The 20,318-nt window shown below is 46.7% G+C and overlaps 1 protein-coding gene across 1 annotated transcript; it reads right to left on the bottom strand.

Annotated features, from left to right (window-relative positions):
- Nucleotides 1-418: 418 nt before the first annotated feature.
- Nucleotides 419-3,998, bottom strand: LOC135050734 (putative nuclease HARBI1). Its single transcript, XM_063957113.1, has 5 exons — nt 3,981-3,998; nt 3,134-3,248; nt 2,678-3,050; nt 2,347-2,368; nt 419-1,341 (listed from the first exon to the last, which is right to left on the bottom strand). The coding sequence occupies exons 1-4, from the start codon at nt 3,996-3,998 to the stop codon at nt 2,365-2,367; spliced, it is 510 nt and encodes a 169-aa protein (XP_063813183.1). The 3' UTR covers nt 419-1,341; nt 2,347-2,364.
- Nucleotides 3,999-20,318: the final 16,320 nt, after the last annotated feature.

Genomic DNA, 20,318 nt, shown 5'->3' with positions numbered 1-20,318 from the left:
AACTACTTAGCAGTTTCAGAGTAGCTTCAGACTTACTCTGCCTGTGCGATCAGTTCAGTGCTTGTCGTTCCTGTTTTGACGTCACAAACACACCCAGTGTTCGCCAAGACACTCCCCCGTTTCCCCGGCCACTCCTGCGTTTTTTCCGGAAACGGTAGCGTTTTTTCCCGCACGCCCATAAAACGGCCTATTTCCGCCCAGTAACACCCATTTCCTGTCAATCACATTACGATCGCCGGATCGATGAAAAAGCCGTGAGTAAAAATACTATCTCCATTGTAAAATTACTTGGCGCAGTCGCAGTGCGAATATTGCGCATGCGTACTAAGCGGAATTTCACTGCGATGCGATGAAAAATACCGAGCGATCAACTCGGAATGAGGGCCATTATGAATAGAGAGGCACAAGTGTTAAAGACTAACAACATACTAAACTGCACTCAGCTATAAATGTTTTTGTTAAAAATAAACACATATTAAACTATGTAGTCCTGGCAACCCTGTCAAACTAATTAGTGTCGACCTAGAGTGGACACACAACACATTGCACACATAAACACTACATATAATGATACTCTAAAAAATATCAATGCAACATGCACACCATCAATAATTAATGAAAATGTGTACCTTGCTAGCTGATTTAAAACAGTACAACAGTGCATGTTTGTACATTGTAAGTGTAAGTAGGTCATATTTTGAACTGAAATGTAAAAACACTTACTTTCCTCAGCAACATTAGTGTCATCACTGACCCCATCAGGGGCTTCTTCTGCCCATTCTGTGGGTGGTGAAGGCAGCTGGATGGGGGAAGGAGGAGGGATTGGTGAAGGAGGAGGGATGGGGGAAGGAGGCTGGATGGGTGAAGGAGGAGGGTTTGGGGAAGGAGGAGAGATGGGGTAAGGAGGAGGGTTTGGGAAACTAATTTCTGAGGGTGGGTCTGATTGAGAGGGCGAGGGGGGCGGAGAGAATGTTAGGCCAATAGAGGGTGAGGGGGGCTGAGAAGGGGAGTTGGAAGTAGAAGGAGAAGGGGACTGGGAAGGAGGAGAAGGGGTCACAGAAAGAGAATGAGAGGTGGGCTGAGAAGGGGAGTGGAAAGGGGAGAGGGCCTGGGAAGCTGAGGGTGCCTGGGAAGCTGAGGGGGACTGGGAAGCTGAGGGGGAGTGGGAAGCTGAGGGGGATTGGGAAGTGGAGGGGGAGTGAGAAGGGGAGGGGGACTGGGAAGTGGAGGGGGAGTGAGAAGGGGAGGGGGACTGGGAAGTGGAGGGGGAGTGAGAAGGGGAAGGGGGCTGAGAAGCTGCCTGATGTGGGCTCACTGGCTGTCTTTGCCGTTGTGGTCGTCCTATAATGATATTTGTTGGTAAATTTTATTTGCATGTTAAATTACATACTAAACATTTGTAAATTACACTGTTCTGTTCCATGTAAAAAACGCAATTTTTTTATTTGTTTTAAACAACACATTTTACAATCCTCTTCATGTTGGCCCCACCAACCAAAATGTTTCAACAAAAATATTTGGACGCTCATTCCTTAATCTATTCCATTGAGTCATATTGATTGGTCTAGGCAACATCACCAGATCACTATTCAAGCCACCTTATTATATAGACACCACTGATCAAGTTTTTGTGTACAGCTTCCTGCCTGGGTATTCATTCTGTACAACATGCACTTGTTTGGTAACACTTTGACACAGTCAGTACTGTTTGCCCTAACCACACACACTGTCCTATTTTTTTAATTTGTTCACTCAGTGTTGCTATTAGCCTACCACTTAGTGTAAATTTGCAAATTTTATGCTAATAATCTTATGTAATGTAACTTACTGCGTGCATGCATTTCCCTGATTTGCTGGCGGATCTCCGCCAACAGTTCTGGAGTCCTCCTGCGGAGATCACTCCATCTCCTCTCCAGCTGGATGATTGTCCGCCTGCTGCGGACGCGAGACCGCAGTAGGTGGCGGACCTCCGCATAGGCCTCGCGCTTAACCCGATTTGGGATGAAGCGCCCAACGCGGCCTACGCGGCGGTCCATCACCGCAACCAGGACGCGGAGCTCCCGCCTGGTGAAAGGTGCCGCACGCATCATGGCAATGGCGTTTTCCTTATTTGGGCATATATTTATAGTGTCTGTTAGCATGTGATTGGTCCAAAATCTATGCTGTCATTTCTAATAACTTTATTGATCTTTGCAATGCTGGGAAGAGCAGAGTGTTAAATCGCACGAGCGGAAATACGCAGTCGCAGAAGGAATAAAAAAAAAAAAAAATACAACCCCAACACAAACACAGACACAGACACACACACAGTTTAGTTTAAATTGCGAAAAAGATCTGTGTACTCACCACAGTTTGTGTGATCATTCAGCTGGACAGTCACAAAGTGGTCAACATTCATTTTCATTTGTTTGTGTGTTTGTTTTAAAAAACATGTTTTTAGGTAAGAAAACAAATAAGGACACTATTTAGCAACATAACATTATTATATTTTCAAATAACACATTGTAAGCTTAACCTGTTTACGGATATTTTTTTATAACAAAAAAAAAGATTCACACACACCAAAATAATTACACAATGACCTTACAATAGCTTAAAAAAATACAACATTAAAAAATGAACATAAGCATACTGTGTTTTTTGTGTTAGAATAAAAAAAAAATTAAAAAAACTATACCTGAAATATTCTGCAACAATGCTTGCCCTGACTTCGCTCCCCCTCCGTGTAACACTCCCCCCACCGAAGTGTCGGACAACCCCTGGCTCCTCATCAGGCAATTCCTCTGTCTGAGGAAGCTCTACGCTACTCCTTACCGCGATGTTGTGTAGTATAGCGCACAGGACCACTATTTTACTTGCCATCTCCGGCGAATACATGATGTCGCCACCAGTGCGGTGGAGCACACGAAACCGGCCTTTAAGGACCCCAATTGTGCGCTCCACCAGCTGCCTAGTGGCAGTAAGCGCGGAGTTAAATGCCGTCTGTGGTCCTGGCCTGGGATTACGGTAAGGAGTCATGAGCCAGGGGGTGCAAGGATATCCACGGTCTCCTGTTTGATGAGAATAACAAATTAGAAAGAGTATATTGTTTAAAAATTAGTAATTTCAGGCCAAAAATAGTGGGCCAACTCACCCAATAACCACATGTCTGCTCGTTGACTTGATCTTAATCTGTGCCATATCCCTGATTGTCTAATGACATACGCATCATGGGAGTTTCCGGGAAACTTTGCATTCAGGGAAAGGATCTGGAGGGATGGCCCACAAACAACCATTACATTCAGAGAATGAAACAGTTTCCTGTTTCTAAAAATTTCTTCATTATGTCTTGGTGGCTGAATAGCTACATGTGTGCCATCCACAACCCCAATAACATGTGGGAAGCGACTACCACCTTCCTCAAACTGCCGCTTCACCACATCTAGGGCACCAACATCCAAAGGCATAGCAATAAATTGCTTCACACGCTTTAGGAAAGCCTGGCAGACACGCCGCAGGACCTTACTGAACTGGCCCTGCGACATGCCAGCCAGGTCTCCAACCACATGCTGATAAGAGCCTGTAGCCAAAAAATGTAACACAGCAAGGAATTGTGTCAATGGTGGTATTGCTGTAGGATACCGAATTGAAGACTCCAGATCACTCTCTATTATGGAGAGAGTGTCTAGGATTAGATGTGGTGGCAGCCTGTATCTACGCACAACAACATCATCTGGCATCCCAAAAAGTAGGACACGGGGTTGGAAAATTGGTGGCCTAGCACGCCTCCGTTGCCTTGGTTGATGAGGAGCCGGTTGTGGTTGTGGGGCTGGCGGTTGGGGTGGGAGTGCTGCCGTGGGTTGGGGAGGTAGGGCTTCTGCTGCGATAAACACTGACATCACACACTTTAAAAAAATATAACAGATATGTTGAATAAGACAAAAGCAAACCTCAAAAAATATACAACAAAACATTTTTTTAAAAAGGGTGTGTCAACTTACTGCAGGAGCATAAGACATATTTTCTGTGTTCAATTCCGGATCAAAATGAAAATGATAACAAAAAGGGTATAAAAAATTTAAAAGTTAGAAACCTACATATTTTATAAACATTTTAATATAAATATAAAAAAACAATATACTCAGAGCATCAAACACATCACAAACACCTTCAAAAAAATTAAGCAAAATAGGCAAAAAAAACATTACAACACAACAACCAAAGTTATCCCTTTAGTAGCTAGTACAGGCAAGAACAGCACTACTTTGCACAACAATCCTTGAAATAAATTTAACATTTCTTATCAAGATGGCAGACAAACATAAGCAAAACACTTTGAACAAACACAAACAGGCACCAACACAGGCCAAGGGCACTTACCTGCACCAAAGAAAACAACAGTCAAATTTGAGTTCTAAATCACACTCCTTGAAAACAACAAAAAGGGGTTACTTCACCCAGAAAAATACACCTACAAGAGAACAAAAATGACATTAAAAACAACATAGAGACCATTAACACAAACAGGCACCAACACAGGTCAAGGGCACTTACCTGCTCCAAAGAAAACAACAGTCAAATTTGAGTTCTAAATCACACTCCTTGAAAACAACAAAAAGGGGTTACTTCACCCAGAAAAATTCACCTACAAGAGAACAAAAATGACATTAAAAACAACATAGAGACCATTAACACAAACAGGCACCAACACAGGCCAAGGGCACTTACCTGCTCCAAAGAAAACAACAGTCAAATTTGAGTTCTAAATCACACTCCTTGAAAACAACAAAAAGGGGTTACTTCACCCAGAAAAATACACCTACAAGAGAACAAAAATGACATTAAAAACAACATAGAGACCATTAACACAAACAGGCACCAACACAGGCCAAGGGCACTTACCTGCTCCAAAGAAAACAACAGTCAAATTTGAGTTCTAAATCACACTCCTTGAAAACAACAAAAAGGGGTTACTTCACCCAGAAAAATACACCTACAAGAGAACAAAAATGACATTAAAAACAACATAGAGACCATTAACACAAACAGGCACCAACACAGGCCAAGGGCACTTACCTGCTCCAAAGAAAACAACAGTCAAATTTGAGTTCTAAATCACACTACTTGAAAACAACAAAAAGGGGTTACTTCACCCAGAAAAATACACCTACAAGAGAACAGAAATGACCTTAAAAACAACATAGAGACCATTAACACAAACAGGCACCAACACAGGCCAAGGGCACTTACCTGCTCCAAAGAAAACAACAGTCAAATTTGAGTTCTAAATCACACTCCTTGAAAACAACAAAAAGGGGTTACTTCACCCAGAAAAATACACCTACAAGAGAACAAAAATGACATTAAAAACAACATAGAGACCATTAACACAAACAGGCACCAACACAGTCCAAGGGCACTTACCTGCTCCAAAGAAAACAACAGTCAAATTTGAGTTCTAAATCACACTCCTTGAAAACAACAAAAAGGGGTTACTTCACCCAGAAAAATACACCTACAAGAGAACAAAAATGACATTAAAAACAACATAGAGACCATTAACACAAACAGGCACCAACACAGGCCAAGGGCACTTACCTGCTCCAAAGAAAACAACAGTCAAATTTGAGTTCTAAATCACACTCCTTGAAAACAACAAAAAGGGGTTACTTCACCCAGAAAAAAACACCTACAAGAGAACAATTACAGTAAGATCAACATAGTAACATTAGTCCACACAACAGCAACACTGAAGCACAGGTTTAGTTTAAAAAATGGAGAAACTAAATATATATGTGTAAAAAATAATTACAAATAATCTTCAAAAATATAATTTGTAAAAAACATTAGGAACAAGACGAATGCACGAATACTCACAAACGGATTTTCGCAAAAATAATGCTATACCGTCTATATTCTAAACGCGAACAAACGGACAAATGTATGCTTGACAATTACTCACTCTGAAAAGCACAATAGCACCTTAATGCACAGCACAACAAACTCCAAACTGACAAATACAAACTCCAAACTACCAACACTCACAGCGTGCAAAGTAGGCCCTTAAATAAGCAGTGCAATCATTACCAAGATTAACACTGTACACCTGTGTGAATGAACGCCCCGCCCGTAGGTATAAATAAGCACACACCTCGGCGTACACACGTCATCGCAAACATGGCTTCTCGTGAGGAAATAGCAGCAGAGATGGCCCGCATTGCAGAGCAGCAGATGGCATTGGCGAAAAAACGCCTAGAGTGCCAGAAACGGATGTTGGAATACGCCTCTGCGGATTGTGAAGAGGCAGGACCTAGTACTCTGCAAATGTCTGCTTCTGAGCCCCAACAATTGAGTGGGGATACCCTGCCACACACACATACTGGACAAACTGAGGAGGAATCAGCATTAGCCACACAAACACAACAGACAGAAGCTGCTAGTGAGGAGGAAGATGGTGAGGAGCAGCAGGAAGAAACCTCACAGGCTACCTCCAGACGTAAGAAAAGACAGCCTGCATTCACTAAGAGGGAGTTGTGTGTCTTGGTCACGCAAGCCATGTCCAAAGTACATAGAGGCCCCAAAAACATGGGTGCTGCTACAAAAGATCGCATCTGGAGGGACATCACACATTCTGTGAATGAAGTTGGCTCTGTCGTCAGAACATCGCAGGAAGTTAGACGACGGTAAGTGCATCTTGCCAGTCCTTTTTCGGTGCTAAGTTGTCTTAAAAATGTAGTGACATGTGATGTTATGTATAGCAAACAGAAGCAGAACATGTGTCCTAGATATTTACATACACAAATAATAATACTCTACTTTGCCCCTCTTTCACAATACATATGTAGGTGGGCCGACTTCAAATCCCGCCTGAAGGCAAAGAGGTCTGCGGAGTGGAATGCCTCAAGGGCTACAGGGGGAGGACCATCTGTCGCTGTGGAGTTTACAGACTTGGAGGAGATGGCGATGGCCTGTGTCAGTTATGAGGAGGGCCAAGGGGTGTCTAATATGGACACGGACCTGCCTGAGATCCTGACGGGACATGACTTGCCAGGTAAGTTTACACATGTATTTGTCTGCAATTTAAACAGTATTTATAAACTTAAATCTAATTTTTTATTGTACTCTTTTCCCACACATTCTTCTATTTGCTTGCCACAAAACACAGCACAGGGGGATGATCAGTTTGAGTCACAGAGGGTTATGTGGCTGAGGCTGAGGTGGAGGGACCTAGTGGGTCTGGCAGTGTGGGGACACAAATCCCACCTCTGCAGGTTCCTACTGGCCCCCCCACCCAACCCTCTGCTATCCCGGAGATCCTGCTTGAAATCGCTAGGTATGGTGAGAGCCTAAATGCGTTTCAAGACGGGATCCTCCGGGAGGTAAGCCAGATAGCTGTCCGGCTCACTGAGCACCGAACCAGTGTTGAGCAAGGTGTTGCTCAACTCTGCCAAGGTCTGGCAGAGATCAGGCAGGGCAAAGAACAACTTGCCTCCTCATTCCAAAGCCTTGCAAATAACATCTTGCAAGGGCTCCAGGCCATCGCTGTCTCCCTTGGCCACAGTGGCAGAGAGCCACCCACATCGGCTCCCTCCCCTGCCCCTGCCCAGGAAGAACAGGCCACTGGGCAGGCCCAACGAAGGTCGCTCCGCAGACCAAGCCAAGAAGAACAGCCTCAGGCGGGGAGAAAAAAAAGAAAGTGATGTCTCTCCAGATGGCCAGCACCCATGTTTTTGATGTTGCCTCTATGTTATTTTGGAGTTGGCTTGTGTGGCCAGAATGGATAACTCCCTCTTAGTGAAATGTATTATTTATGTTTGGAGGTATTGTAGCCTGTGAGTTTTTGGGTATAAACACCTGAGCCATCTTCCTCTTACTAGTGTGCTATGTATTGTTGTGTTTGTGTGGTGGATCCTAATTCTTTCTCAGTTGTGTCAAAATGTTTGTGTGGCAGGGTGTGTAATATGTATTATTTATGATTACAAATTATAATTTAGTCAGAAGCTGAATTTTGCAGAGTACTAAGTTCTGCTCTATCATTTGTGTCAGTGCCATATGCTTGCTGCTTGGTCCATCTCTGCCTGTGAGACTCACGTGTAGCCATGTTGTTTTCATGTTGTGAAATCTTACTACATTATTAAAAAAAAAAAATTAAAAATTGTGCAATTTATTCAAGGTAATGCATTAGGTAAATGTTAGTTCCAGAAAAATTAGGTCAGCATATAGACACTTGTGGACCAATCTGCAATTTCTCCAACAAAATTGCATCATCCAACAAATACAGGTATGCTTTGCACCACACTTTAATGTCCATATTAAGTAAACTGACACAACACTTTTTAGATTTATGTATTCATCAACAGGACATCATTTAAAACATTGTCAAATATTATAAACCAAAATTAATGTTACATTTCTGACAAAATGAAAGGGTATGCTGCATTATTTGGTTGTCGGTTTCTTTAGCAAAAATGTTGCAGCTTTACATTTAAATTTTTATTTCACTTGTTTGTATTTGTTATTCTTACAAACATTTAAAAAAGAATTAAAAATGTTTACACACCAACAATAACACTACAAACAACCTTATTTGGCAGTGTGTGTGATTTATATGTGAGTAGAATAAACATGTAATGTGGGTTCAGACAATTGCTATTTGCTAACTTTCATCTGCGCAGTAATTAGCTAGTAATTGGCCATCAGATGAATGTGCTCTCCAATTAACAGCTAATTACTGCATACACACTTGGTAACAGTACTTCGCAAATGTAGAGTAACTGCAGACCTACTCGGCTGCTGCGTGAAGGTTGCTACGGTTTCCTATGTTAGATTTAACAGCGACAAGGTATAATTGCGAAAAACACGCCCATTGCGAGTTGCATACTCCCACACTGTACGCCCACTTTCACGCCCATGTCGGAGCATTGCGAAGTCTCGCCTCCGCCACGCCTCCGCCACTCCTCGTTTTCGTTTGCCAGTTACGTGTTGGTTTAAATTTGGCAGTTTTGCACTAATGTCGTACGTATGTACTCGCGCATGCGTATTTACGCTTTTGCGCATGCGCAGACACTTAGTTTTCGTACATTTGCGATGCGATGAATCTTAGCGATCAACTCGGAATGAGGGCCACAGTCTCTGTGGCTGCTCAACTATTGCATTGGTTTCATTCCCTTTCCCTTCTGCTGCTTATTTGTCCCTCATTATTTGATACATCCCCCTTATTCTGCCTCCGCTCTCCCACCCTCTCCTTTGTCGTTTAGCTTGTTCGTACTCCCCATTGCCCCGCCGTGCCCACCGCAAGCGTCAGCTCCCCCCCCCCCCTTCTGGCGGATGTGGCTCAGTCCCTTGCCTCGGCCGTCCGGTGGCAGCCTCGGGTCCGTGTCTTGGCCTCGGAGGCCGGGATGACCGTGGCTTTAGGTGCCTCCTGCCCGATGCCTGCTTTGGTTCCCCGCTCCCTGGCTGCGGCACCTGGCAGCGGACATTGCTCACCGTGGCGTCTGCTTGGTCGGGTTCGCACGCGGGGTGCGGCTCCGGGGGCTTGTGCGGGCTGGTGTCCCCGGCCGCTGGCGTTACTTGCCCGGCGGCTGCGCCACGTGGCAGGGACCCTTGCTTTTTCTATAATGGCGGTGCTGTGCTGGCGCCGCAGCTGCAGGTTGACCTGCTGCACTGTGCTCCAGGGGTCTCTCTGGCGGGCTGTCCACTGCGGATATAAGGGATCTTCTGTCTGAGGGTCCCCGGGGCTCGCCTTAGCCACGCGTTTTTTCATCATTGGTGCGGTTTGCTTGTCACACAGCAACAGCTGGGGGAGGTATTGGAGCAACTGTTAGGGTCTCTGGGGCCGGGTCCTGCTGCGGGGTCTCCCAGGGTAGGGGGGCGTTAGTGTGCTCACTGCTTGTCCTCTGGGATCTGGAAGTTGGTTCCGGTGCTGGGTTCGCTGACATCTTCCTTCCCATGGCCGGGCCTGCCCCCGCTCTTGACTTCCCCAGGGGTTCATAGTCATACTGGGGTGATTTTGTGTATTGTTTGCTGGGATTCCTCCTTTCCCTGTTCCCCGCGGCTCACGTCGGCACGGTCTACCTATGTTGGCGACTCCAGTCTTTTCCCCTTACTTAATGGGTTCTCCCTGCCTCTGGGGTTCAACCCACATGGTACTCTAGCAGGCAACGTAATTCGTTGCACACACCCCCCCCCCCCTTGTTCCCAGTGGGTGGTGATACCCCCCTTTCCGCCTTTGCCTTCTGTTGGTTGTGTTGTATGTCGGCTCCCCTGAGTGTGCAGTTCCGGAGTCGTCAGAACCGCAGAATCGGGGTCCACGATTCGGAGGCTGGGAGAAGATTCGGTGTCTGCTGGAGACGTACAAAATAGATAAAAGTTTGGTGCTTTAAAACGGGGTGCAGCTCTATCCTAAAGCCCACCTGCAGGGCCAAAGCGTATATAAAGTTTGAGAAAATAAGAATAAAGCGCAAACCCCTATGGAGTAAGAATGTCTGTGATAAAAATCCTGACTGTAATGGCCGTTTACAAAAGCCCAGTTACAGTAAGACAATCCATATAAATGTTCTTAATCACCAACTATAGCCCAAGAGTTCTTCTATGTCCTTCAAAACCAATCAACTTTAAAGTTTCTCCTCCCTTTGTTTCACTCTGGGAACGGGTATCTCAGATAAGAAAACAGGAAAGGCATTGATAGTGTAATACAGTTTTTATTAAGGACAATGTAAAATATAGCCTTAGCAGCGTACCACAGGTGAAGGTGTTTAATGCACACCAATTCTCGCAAGTGGTTAAAGGGATCTTTTCTGGTACTTCCTGGCAACAGGAGTCCCCCATCTCACAGAGTCCTGGATAGGCATCAGCAGAAGGTCTTTCACCTGCTGGAGACGTTTGGTTGGGATCGTCATCGGCTGGGGTGGTTCCGGGTCCTTCAGGTACCAGTGAGCATGCTGTTACTTCTTTGTTCCTTTAGCATTTTGTTCTTAGTTAATCTAGTAGTGTTTCCTCTGGTTTCCCTGGGCGCCCGCGTAAATTGGCCTAGCTCATTGCGTGTCGCGCAGCTACAGGAACTTGGTAAAACGGGTTGCCTGTGGCCACGGTTATGTCGGCTCCCCAATGCTTTGCTGACAGGTTCATGGTGCTATGACGGCAGTTACAGGCAGTACGGATGGTGTAATGGTTAGCATTACTGCCTCACTGCACTGTGGTCATGGGGTCGATTCCCACCATGGCCCTAACTGTGTGGAGTTTGTATATTCTCCCCTTGCGTGGGTTTCCTCACATTGGGGGTAATTCTGAGTTGATCGCAGCAGGAACTTTGTTAGCAGTTTGGCAAAACCATGTGCACTGCAGGGGGGGCAGATATAACATGTGCAGAGAGAGTTAGATTTGGGTGGGGTGTGTTCAATCTGCAATCTAAATTGCAGTGCAAAAAGAAAGCAGCCAGTATTTACCCTCCACAGTAACAAAATAACCCACCCAAATCTAACTCTCTCTGCACATGTTATATCTGCCACACCTGCAGTGCACATGGTATTGCCCAACGGCTAACAAAGTTCCTGCTGCGATCAACTCAGAATTACCCCCATAATCCACAAATATACTGGTAGGTCATAGGTGCCAATTTATTTTTAGTCAGGAAAATGTAGAGGGGACGATTAGGATGGGTCGTAGGTGGACATGTTCGCCCTTACGGGGGTCATGCAACACGGTCTTTATAAGGCTAAGCTGCTGGGAACACCTTCCACTATTTTCTCAGTGGTTGCGGGGCTTTTTAGTTTTCTGCCTGCGATGCTGGCTCTAGGACCGCGGACTATCCTAATGGTACGGGCTCCTGCCCTGGAGCTGAGGGTGAGTGTTTGCTTAGGATTGCGGCGAGCGCACCATGGGCGTAAATTATCATTTTTGCCACTCCTGCACGGCTTGCAGGGCGGTCACCCAGTCGAAGAATGCACTCCGGTCGCAAGCGGAAAACCTTCCGCTCCTGCAGAGGCCAGTGGAGGTAGCAAGGAAGGACTCTTCCACTGTTACCAGGAGGGTCCTGGGTAGGTTCCACCTTATACAACATTTGTCTCACCCACATGGGGGTTTTTGGTTTATAATGCCTTTCCGGATGCTTCCTGCAGGGTGCATTATCAGTCCTTTGATGAGGCCCTGCGTTTTTGGTTAGGCATTGCAGTTGAGTTTCCTGCTGACTAAAGCTGAACGTTGCGTCTGCTTTTCGCCTTCTTCCCTTGCCCCGGTATCCTTTGCGGTTTCTGGGTTTTCGGTTGGGGAGGGGTTTTCTACGTAGGTTGTTTGCCTAGGGCCGTTCGATCTCTTGTGCTTATTTTATTAAATTCTGCACATTTTGCATTGGTGCGTACAGGCCGCTTCCGGCCCCCTACCTGTGGTGGCTCGGAACCTTGTTGTCTTTCTCTTTGTAGGCCCGGGTGGCTGCTCGATTTGCGGCGACATCTTCGCTTCGGCTTTGTCTTTGTTTTAGGTTCTAGGTTCCCGTTGCTTCAGGTTAAATGGGGGGTCCGGCGTGCTGCATCAGTTATTTGGGGATGGAGATAGGTTCGGCCGCCGGTAGCCGTCACATTCCCATGGACGAGGTCCAGTGGCGTCTAGGTATTTTTGACGGTTTCCCTGGTCAGCGCAAGGGCGGCTCATGCTGGTGCATACTAGCTGGGCTCTTTAAATGTTGGTTTTTTTATTTCTTTCGACCTTGGGTGTTGTGGCCGTTGCCACGTTGTCTTGCCAGTTGTCCCCAGCTTTTCACTGTTTCCACAGGCTATTGCGGCTAAGGGCCTTTTTACCTTTTTAACACAGTTTCTTGGTTTTCCCGTGGGTTCACCAGGAACCTCCTCAGAGCCTTTTTTAAAACAGCCTTCTGGTTTTCCCATGGGTTCACCAGGAACCTCCTGTTGTTGGATTTGTTCCCAATCGTTGTCGCATCGGGCTCTGCAATTTTTGGATCGGAATATTGTTTTCCGGTGCGATTACATGAGTATGTTTTATGCTATTCATGATCAGCGTTCTTCCTCCCCCTTGGCCCTCAGCCTGTTATGTCATTTGGTTCCCAAATGTTTGCGACACAATGTATGTTTCCCGGTCGACGCATCCCGGGCATCGCCAATAGGGTGGCGGATGCGCTGTTGGGCTTCAAATTTGCTACATTACGTGCATTGGTACCTGGGGCGGCGGTTGATGGTTTTTCCCGTGCCTGGATTGGATCTGGCAGATGGCCGAGCTGGTCTAGCTGCTTTGGCTGGGACAGTATTGGCTCCTCCCGCACTCAGGACGGTGACTCGGATTGCCGTGATTCAATGGCTTTCTTGAGTGGGTGTGATCACTCTGGTAGGTCACCTTAGGAACGTTTGATGGCCTTTGTCTGGAGGCCGTTCTTGGGAGGGCACGCTAGGGCGGCCATGGCGTCTGCCCTTGTGGGCATTTCCTTTCGCTCCACACTACTGCAGCTGGCTGATCCTGTCAGGTCTTTCGTACTATCCAAGGCCCTTAATGGATGTGCGAAAGAGCACCCTGCGCCTGCGGATTCACGTAGGCCCGTCGCTTTGAAGCTACTGTTGGTCCTGTTCGGTGTCCGTTACTGCACGGCGGAGTATGGTTCTCAGGTTGCGCTGTTCAGGATAGCTTTTGTGCTGGTTTTTCTTTGGGGCATTCTGGATCAGGGGGTTGGTGGACGGTAGCAAGCGTCCTTGGACTCCGGCCTGCCCTTCAGTGAGGTTTTATTACAGTTCGACCAGATACTGTGCCACATGGCATGTTCTACAGCGGATCTAGATGGCCGGGGTCATTTGTTGTCCCTTAGAGCGCAGGCGCATAAAGTTTGTTGACCATTGCACTTGGCGAGGGAGCGTTTCAAGTGTGGCCAGTGAGGAGAGACCATTTTCTTTGCGTGCCCTCCTGGGTCTTCTTCCCCGTTTTCAGTTTTCTGCAGTATTATGGCTATGGTACCCATTCCTTGCAGTGGGGGGGGGGGGGGGGGCTATGGTACCCATTCCTTGCGGATTGGTGCAGCTACGCATGCTGCGGCGGCAGGTTCTTCAGTGGCAGCATTTCAGTTGCTGGGCCGCTGGGAATCTGCGTTGTATAAGACTTATGGCGTTTGGATGCGGCTTTAGGACTATGGTACCCATTCCTTGCGGATTGGGGCAGCTACGCAGGCTGCGGCGGTAGCGATTCAGGTGCTGGGCCACTATGAATCTGCATTGTATAAGTCTTATGTACAGTATAAGGTTTTAGTTGCGCCTGTTGCGCGAACCCAAAAACTATGTTTACCTGTCAGTTTTTGAATGGATAGCGTTCAGGAATTGAGGGTGTGAAGCAAATTTTAAAATTTTACTCCGAGGGGGCCTAATTACATTTGGCATATCAAAGGTCCACGGGAGTTTTTTTGAGTTTTCTCTTTCAATTGGGTTTTTTCTAGTACTGTTTATTGTGTGTTTTAATGTCTGTTTCAGTCAAAGATGTTAGGGATCTTTTCATTTTCAGCTGCTATCGACACACCGGGGCCACTCATCATTTTTGCGCGGCTTTGCATCCAACGGCAAGTAGGACGCTGTAGGTTTTGGACAAGGGGGTGGTTCGTTGGTTAGGTGTTCGTGGCTTGCGATGGGGTGATTTGCTTAGCTTCTTTTCTACCAGGTACGTAGGTGGGGTCGCCTGATTGTATTGTCCTGCCCCTCAGCGGTACTGACTTGGGTCGTGTTAAAGGCTTCTACCTCATATTTCCTATCAAGTCTTATTTAGGGGCTTTGTGCAATCATTGGTCGGAGTGAAATAGCGCCTCGTTTTTCATTGTATGTGGGCGTGTTTTTCTCTGCTGTTGTTAAGGCCCATATGACAGTGAATTCTTCCAGTTCATTGTTTGTTGCGGCTTTGGATGTATTGGTGGTTAGGCGTCCTTTCATTTCCCAGGCGGTCAGAGCCGGATTAAGGCTATGGGGGGCCCGGGGCGCTTCAAACAAGGGGGCCCCTAACATAGAGGCAGGGAGATCAAATAAATATATATATATATATATATATATGTGATGTAGTTATGTGACCGGCGCAGTGGCGGAACTAGCAAGCGGTGGGCCCAGGTGCGACAAAATGCTTTGGCCCGCCCCCCCCCCCCCCATCCCATCCAAGTCCACCCCCTCACCCCTTGAGAGGATCTGGTGAGGGGGACCTGCTCAGGGCCAGAGAAATGGATACCTAGCAACAGTGCCGTAACTAGACCTTTTAGCACTGTGTGCAAGAAACGGCATCGGAGCCCCACCCCTGCATGCAAAACAGGGGCAGTGAGCTTCGTAGGCGCGCGCAAAAATACATAGTGACGTGGCTTCGCGGGGAAGGGGTGTGGCCACAAAATAATACCAATTCCTAAAACGGTGCACAGTAGTCTCCATTCTTCAAATTACGCCGCACAGTAGCACCACTACACCAGGTAGAAACCCTTTTACACCTTACAGCGAACAGATTCCTCTTTTTACACATTACGGCAGACAGCGTCCCCTTTTTACACATTACGGCAGACAGCGTCCCCCTTTTTATACATTACGGCAGACAGCGTCCCCTTTTTACACATAACGGCAGACAGCGTGCCCTTGTTACACATAGCGGCAGACAGCGTGCACTTTTTACACATTACGGCAGACAGCGTACACTTTTTACACATAACGGCAGACAGCGTGCCCTTGTTAAACATAGAGGCAGACAGCGTACACTTTTTACACATAACGGAAGACAGCGTCCCCCTTTTTACACATTACGGCAGACGGCGTCCCCTTTTTACACATTACGGCAGACAGCGTACACTTTTTACACATTACGGCAGACAGCGTGCCCTTGTTACACATTACCGTAGACAGCGTGCCCTTGTTACACATTACGGCAGACAGCGTGCCCTTGTTACACATTACGGAAGACAGCGTGCCCTTGTTACACATTACGGCAGGCAGATTCCCCCTTTTTACACGTTGCGGCAGGCAGTCCCCCGTTTTTACACATTGCGGCAGGCAGATTCCCCATTTTTACACATTACGGCAGGCAGATTCTCCCTTTTTACACATAGCGGCAGGCAGATTCCCCATTTTTACACATTGCGGCAGGCAGATTCCCCCTTTTTACACATTGCGGCAGGAAGTCCCCCATTTTTACACATAGCGGCAGGCAGTCCCCCATTTTTACACATAGCGGCAGGCAGTCCACCCTTTTTACACATAGCGGCAGGCAGTCCACCCTTTTTACACATTGCGGTAGGCAGTCCCCCATTTTTACACATAGCGGCAGGCAGTCCCAACAAATAAAGAAAGAAAGAGACAGAAAGAAAGAAATAAAGAGAAAGAAAGAAAATAGAATCATACTTACCTTCTCCGCTGGCTCAGGCTCCTCGTGCAGCTTGACGATTCCTGGGCAGGAGACGAGGTGGAGGAGGGAGCCGCAGCAGCGCTGTGTCATTGGTGGAGGCGCTGCTGCTGCTGCCCACCTGCTTCACTATAGGCTGTTCTCGGAAGACAGCCTATAGTGAAGCAGAGGGACAGCAGCAGCAGCGCCTCCACCAGTAACAAAGCGCTGCTGCGGCTCCCTCCTTCACCTCCGTCCTCCTCCTTCCCCCGTCCGTGCCGCTGCTCTTCTCCTCTGTGGGCGGCTGTGCGCTGCGGGCAGCGGTTGCCCGCAGCGCACAGCGGCATGTAATGAGTCAGTTTGACTCATTACATGCTTGGGCGCCCTGCCGGTAGTTCTGCCTCTGGACCGGCGATCAGGAGACCGCCGGTTACAAAACTGATGGCTACATTTCACTCCCTTCACAATTCCTAGAGTCGGTATGTCGACTAGAAGGGACTATTCCCATTCGTGGGTGTCCACGACACCATAGAGTGGGAATAGAAGCTGTGGCGAACGCAGAGCAGCTTTCCACTTAGCCCGCCGGGCATCAAAATGCTGAGATCCCACCTTCGGTATGGTGACCGGCGGTCTCCAAACCGCTGGTCACACAATACCAACATATATATATATACATATAAAATAAATATATATATATCAAAGGCATGATGTCTGGCTTTCCCCCTGCATGAACAATGCTGCAGCGGTTGCCCACCGGGTGTTGCGCTGGGTGGCCGCACAAATAAATCCACAATTGTCCCAATGGTGCAGCACTCCTGGCGTCTAAGTAATACCACTGTTTTAGGTATAAGTTTGGCAATGTTTCAGTGACCTTTATTAGTGTGGCACTTTCATCAATAGTGGTATTACTTAGACGCCAGGAGTGCTGCACCATTGGGACACTTTGTACATACATACACCTGCATATACAGTATATGTTTACACATGCACATATATATATATTATATACACAAACATACACACACACACACACATATATATATATATATATATATATATATATATAGCTTGGGTTTGCGGCGGCACTCAAACAGACTGATCAATGCAAGAAATAGGTCATTTATTTAGACCATGGAAACCGACATGTTTCGGGGGCTAAGCCCCGTCCTCAGGGTCAGACAGCAAGTGACTTGCTGTCTGACCCTGAGGACGGGGCTTAGCCCCCGAAACATGTCGGTTTCCATGGTCTAAATAAATGACCTATTTCTTGCATTGATCAGTCTCTTTGAGTGCCGCCGCAAACCCAAGCTATATACCAGTGACTTAGTGTCACCCGGAGGGCACCGCAGCAGATACACCATTGGCTAATAGGAGTGCCGGGTCTACCACAGCTTCGCTCTATATATATATATATATATATATACACATATACACCTATATATACACACACACACACACACACACACACACACATTACCCACACACACACAACACAATGCAAAAAAATACAATTTAACACAGCAGCAGGTAAAAAAAAACAACAAACAATACATGCAGCTTACTTTTTGATCTGCTGCTGGCAGGCTGCTGGTGAGACAGGAGAGCAGCTACAGCTCGCTCCCCCACGCAACCCCTCTGGCTCCACACATCTTCCGTGCAGCCTGCGCGCCCAGCCAGTGACTGAGCCGCAGGCTGCTACTACTTTTCACCGATTGGACAGCTGAGCCGTCGCTCAGCTGTCCCTTCATGAAGCGCAGGCGCCAGCGCTGTTAAGTTGCCAGGGCAACCGACGGGGAGACGCGCGGGGTCTGGGAGGCCAGTGCTGCAGGTCGGATCGCTAACAGAGATCCAATCTGTGGCTGGCGGCGGGGGGGGCTTTTAGAAAGAGGGGCCCGGGGTACATACCCCCTGGGCCCCCCCCCTTAATCCGGCTCTGCAGGCGGTGATGCCTTGGGTCGTGTGCAAGGCATCAACCTTTTATTTACTATCAAGGTGGATGTAGTGGCTTTAAGCAGTCATTTGCTGGGATGAAATAATGCCTCGTTTTCATTGTAGAGGAGCAGTGTGTTTCTCTGCTGTCTGTTAAGGCCCGTGAGATGGTAATTATGCAGGTTCATTGTTTGTTACGGCTTTGGGTGGATTGGTAGTGCGGCAGCTTTTGCTGGCTCTCCGTGCTAGCAAGGTTCGTCTTTCCCCAGCGGGGGTCGGTGTTTTTTTCTTGATTGCCTTTTTGGGTTTTGCATTAGCTTGCGGGGTTGTTTTTATGTTTTTTCTTGGGATGGCGGTTGTGGTTTGGTAAACCTCTGTCGCTACCAGCCAGCAGTCATTAAGGCCTAAGTGGTCATTGTGGGGCACCCTCTTTTGTGAAGACAGCGAGTGTGTCCTTACCCTGCGGGTGGACAATCGGACGCTCCCCTGCGGGAGCATCCATATTTGCCAGGGGAAAGAGTGGTGAGTCCTGCACAATGTGGGTTAGGCATGTAGGAGATGGTTGTTGGGTAGTCCCCTCCTCATTTTTGGTGGTATAATTAGATGACTGGAGCTGGCGTTGGTAGCGCCTTTTCTTTTGCCATCCTCCAACATAAAATCTAGTTTAAAGTTCAGGTCAGCTATTAATAAATACCGTCTGACCTTTTAAATCTAGCTATTGGTGTCCATGTCTTTATTTGTAGTTTTAAACTAGTTTAAAGTTAAAATATAACTTATCACAATAAAATTATGGGCGCCTTAGATTAGCTGAGGGCTGACTAAGTGCAAAGCCATATAAGAGCCCCATTTTTTGTGAAGTGCAGTTGCTAGGTGGTTTTCCAAGGGACCTTGGAAATTTTCCATAGGTTGTTTTCCTTGTCCATCAGTATTTGTGGGTGCAGGCTTCAGTGTATATAAAAGCTTGGGTCATGTGCTTCATACTTCCTCTTGCCATTTGGACAGCCCCTCCCACCCTCCCTCGCGTTTTTTATATGATGTCCCTTTTTTGTGTGTTCTGGTTTTTCTAATTTTGACGGCTATTAAAAGCCAGATAGGCGGGAAAGTCGCTACCAGCCAGCAGTCACTAAGGCCTAAGTGGTCATTGTGGGGCACCCTCTTTTGTAAAGACGGCGAGTGTGTCCTTACCCTGCGGGTGGACAATCGGACGCTCCCCTGCGGGAGCATCCATATTTGCCAGAGGAAAGAGTGGTGAGTCCTGCACAATGTGGGTTAGGCATGTACAGTAGGAGGTGGATGTTGGGTAGTCCCCTCCTCATTTTTGGTGGTATAATTAGATGACTGGAGCTGGTGTTGGTAGCGCCTTTTCTTTTGCCATCCTCCAACATAAAATCTAGTTTAAAGTTCAGGTCAGCTATTAGTAAATACCGTCTGACCTTTTAAATCTAGCTATTGGTGTCCGTGTCTTTATTTGTAGTGTTAAGCTAGCTTAAAGTTAAAGTATAAATTATCACAATAAAATTATGGGCGCCTTAAAGTTTCTATAAAATACTTCCTGGATGAACTCATATCATACTTGCCTACCTGACCCTCTCAATGAGGGAGAAAATGCTCTGTTACTGGACTTTCCTGGTAATGTATGATTGCCATCACCTGTGGTGAAACACCTTTCTTATCAATTAACTAGCTCACCACAGGTGATGGCAATCATACATTACCAGGAAAGTCCAGGGACAGAGCATTTTCTCCCTCATGGAGAGGGTCAGGTAGGCAAGTATGACTCATATATGTGATAAGGAGTCACCTCTGGCTTTTATCACTTTTGTTGTATTCAATTTTTCACTCTGTGGCAGGTGAATTATGTCTGATTCTCATACGGATTTTTCATTAAAAGAAAAAAAAAAGCTATTGCCTATTCAATGAAATATGGAATTTCTTATGATGTTGATTTGCTGTACTATGCAGTAAATTGTGGTCATTTCACTAGGTGATAGTATTTGAATGCTTGAGCCATACTTAGACTATCCTTAAATTAAGCTGGTAAACATCAGATAAACTTCATTTAATGACAAGAGAAACAAGAGGAGTAC

This window comes from Pseudophryne corroboree, chromosome 2 (genome assembly GCF_028390025.1).
Source record: "Pseudophryne corroboree isolate aPseCor3 chromosome 2, aPseCor3.hap2, whole genome shotgun sequence".
In the NCBI taxonomy this organism is placed as follows: Eukaryota; Metazoa; Chordata; class Amphibia; order Anura; family Myobatrachidae; genus Pseudophryne; species Pseudophryne corroboree.
This window is presented reverse-complemented; position numbering and strand designations above follow the sequence as displayed.

Excerpts from the sequence above, each read along its gene's own strand:
- LOC135050734 (XM_063957113.1), bottom strand. Across the intron at positions 3,051-3,133 it reads AGCAGACATGTGGTTATTGG|GAGACCGTGGATATCCTTGC; the intron begins GTGAGTTGGCCC and ends CTCATCAAACAG.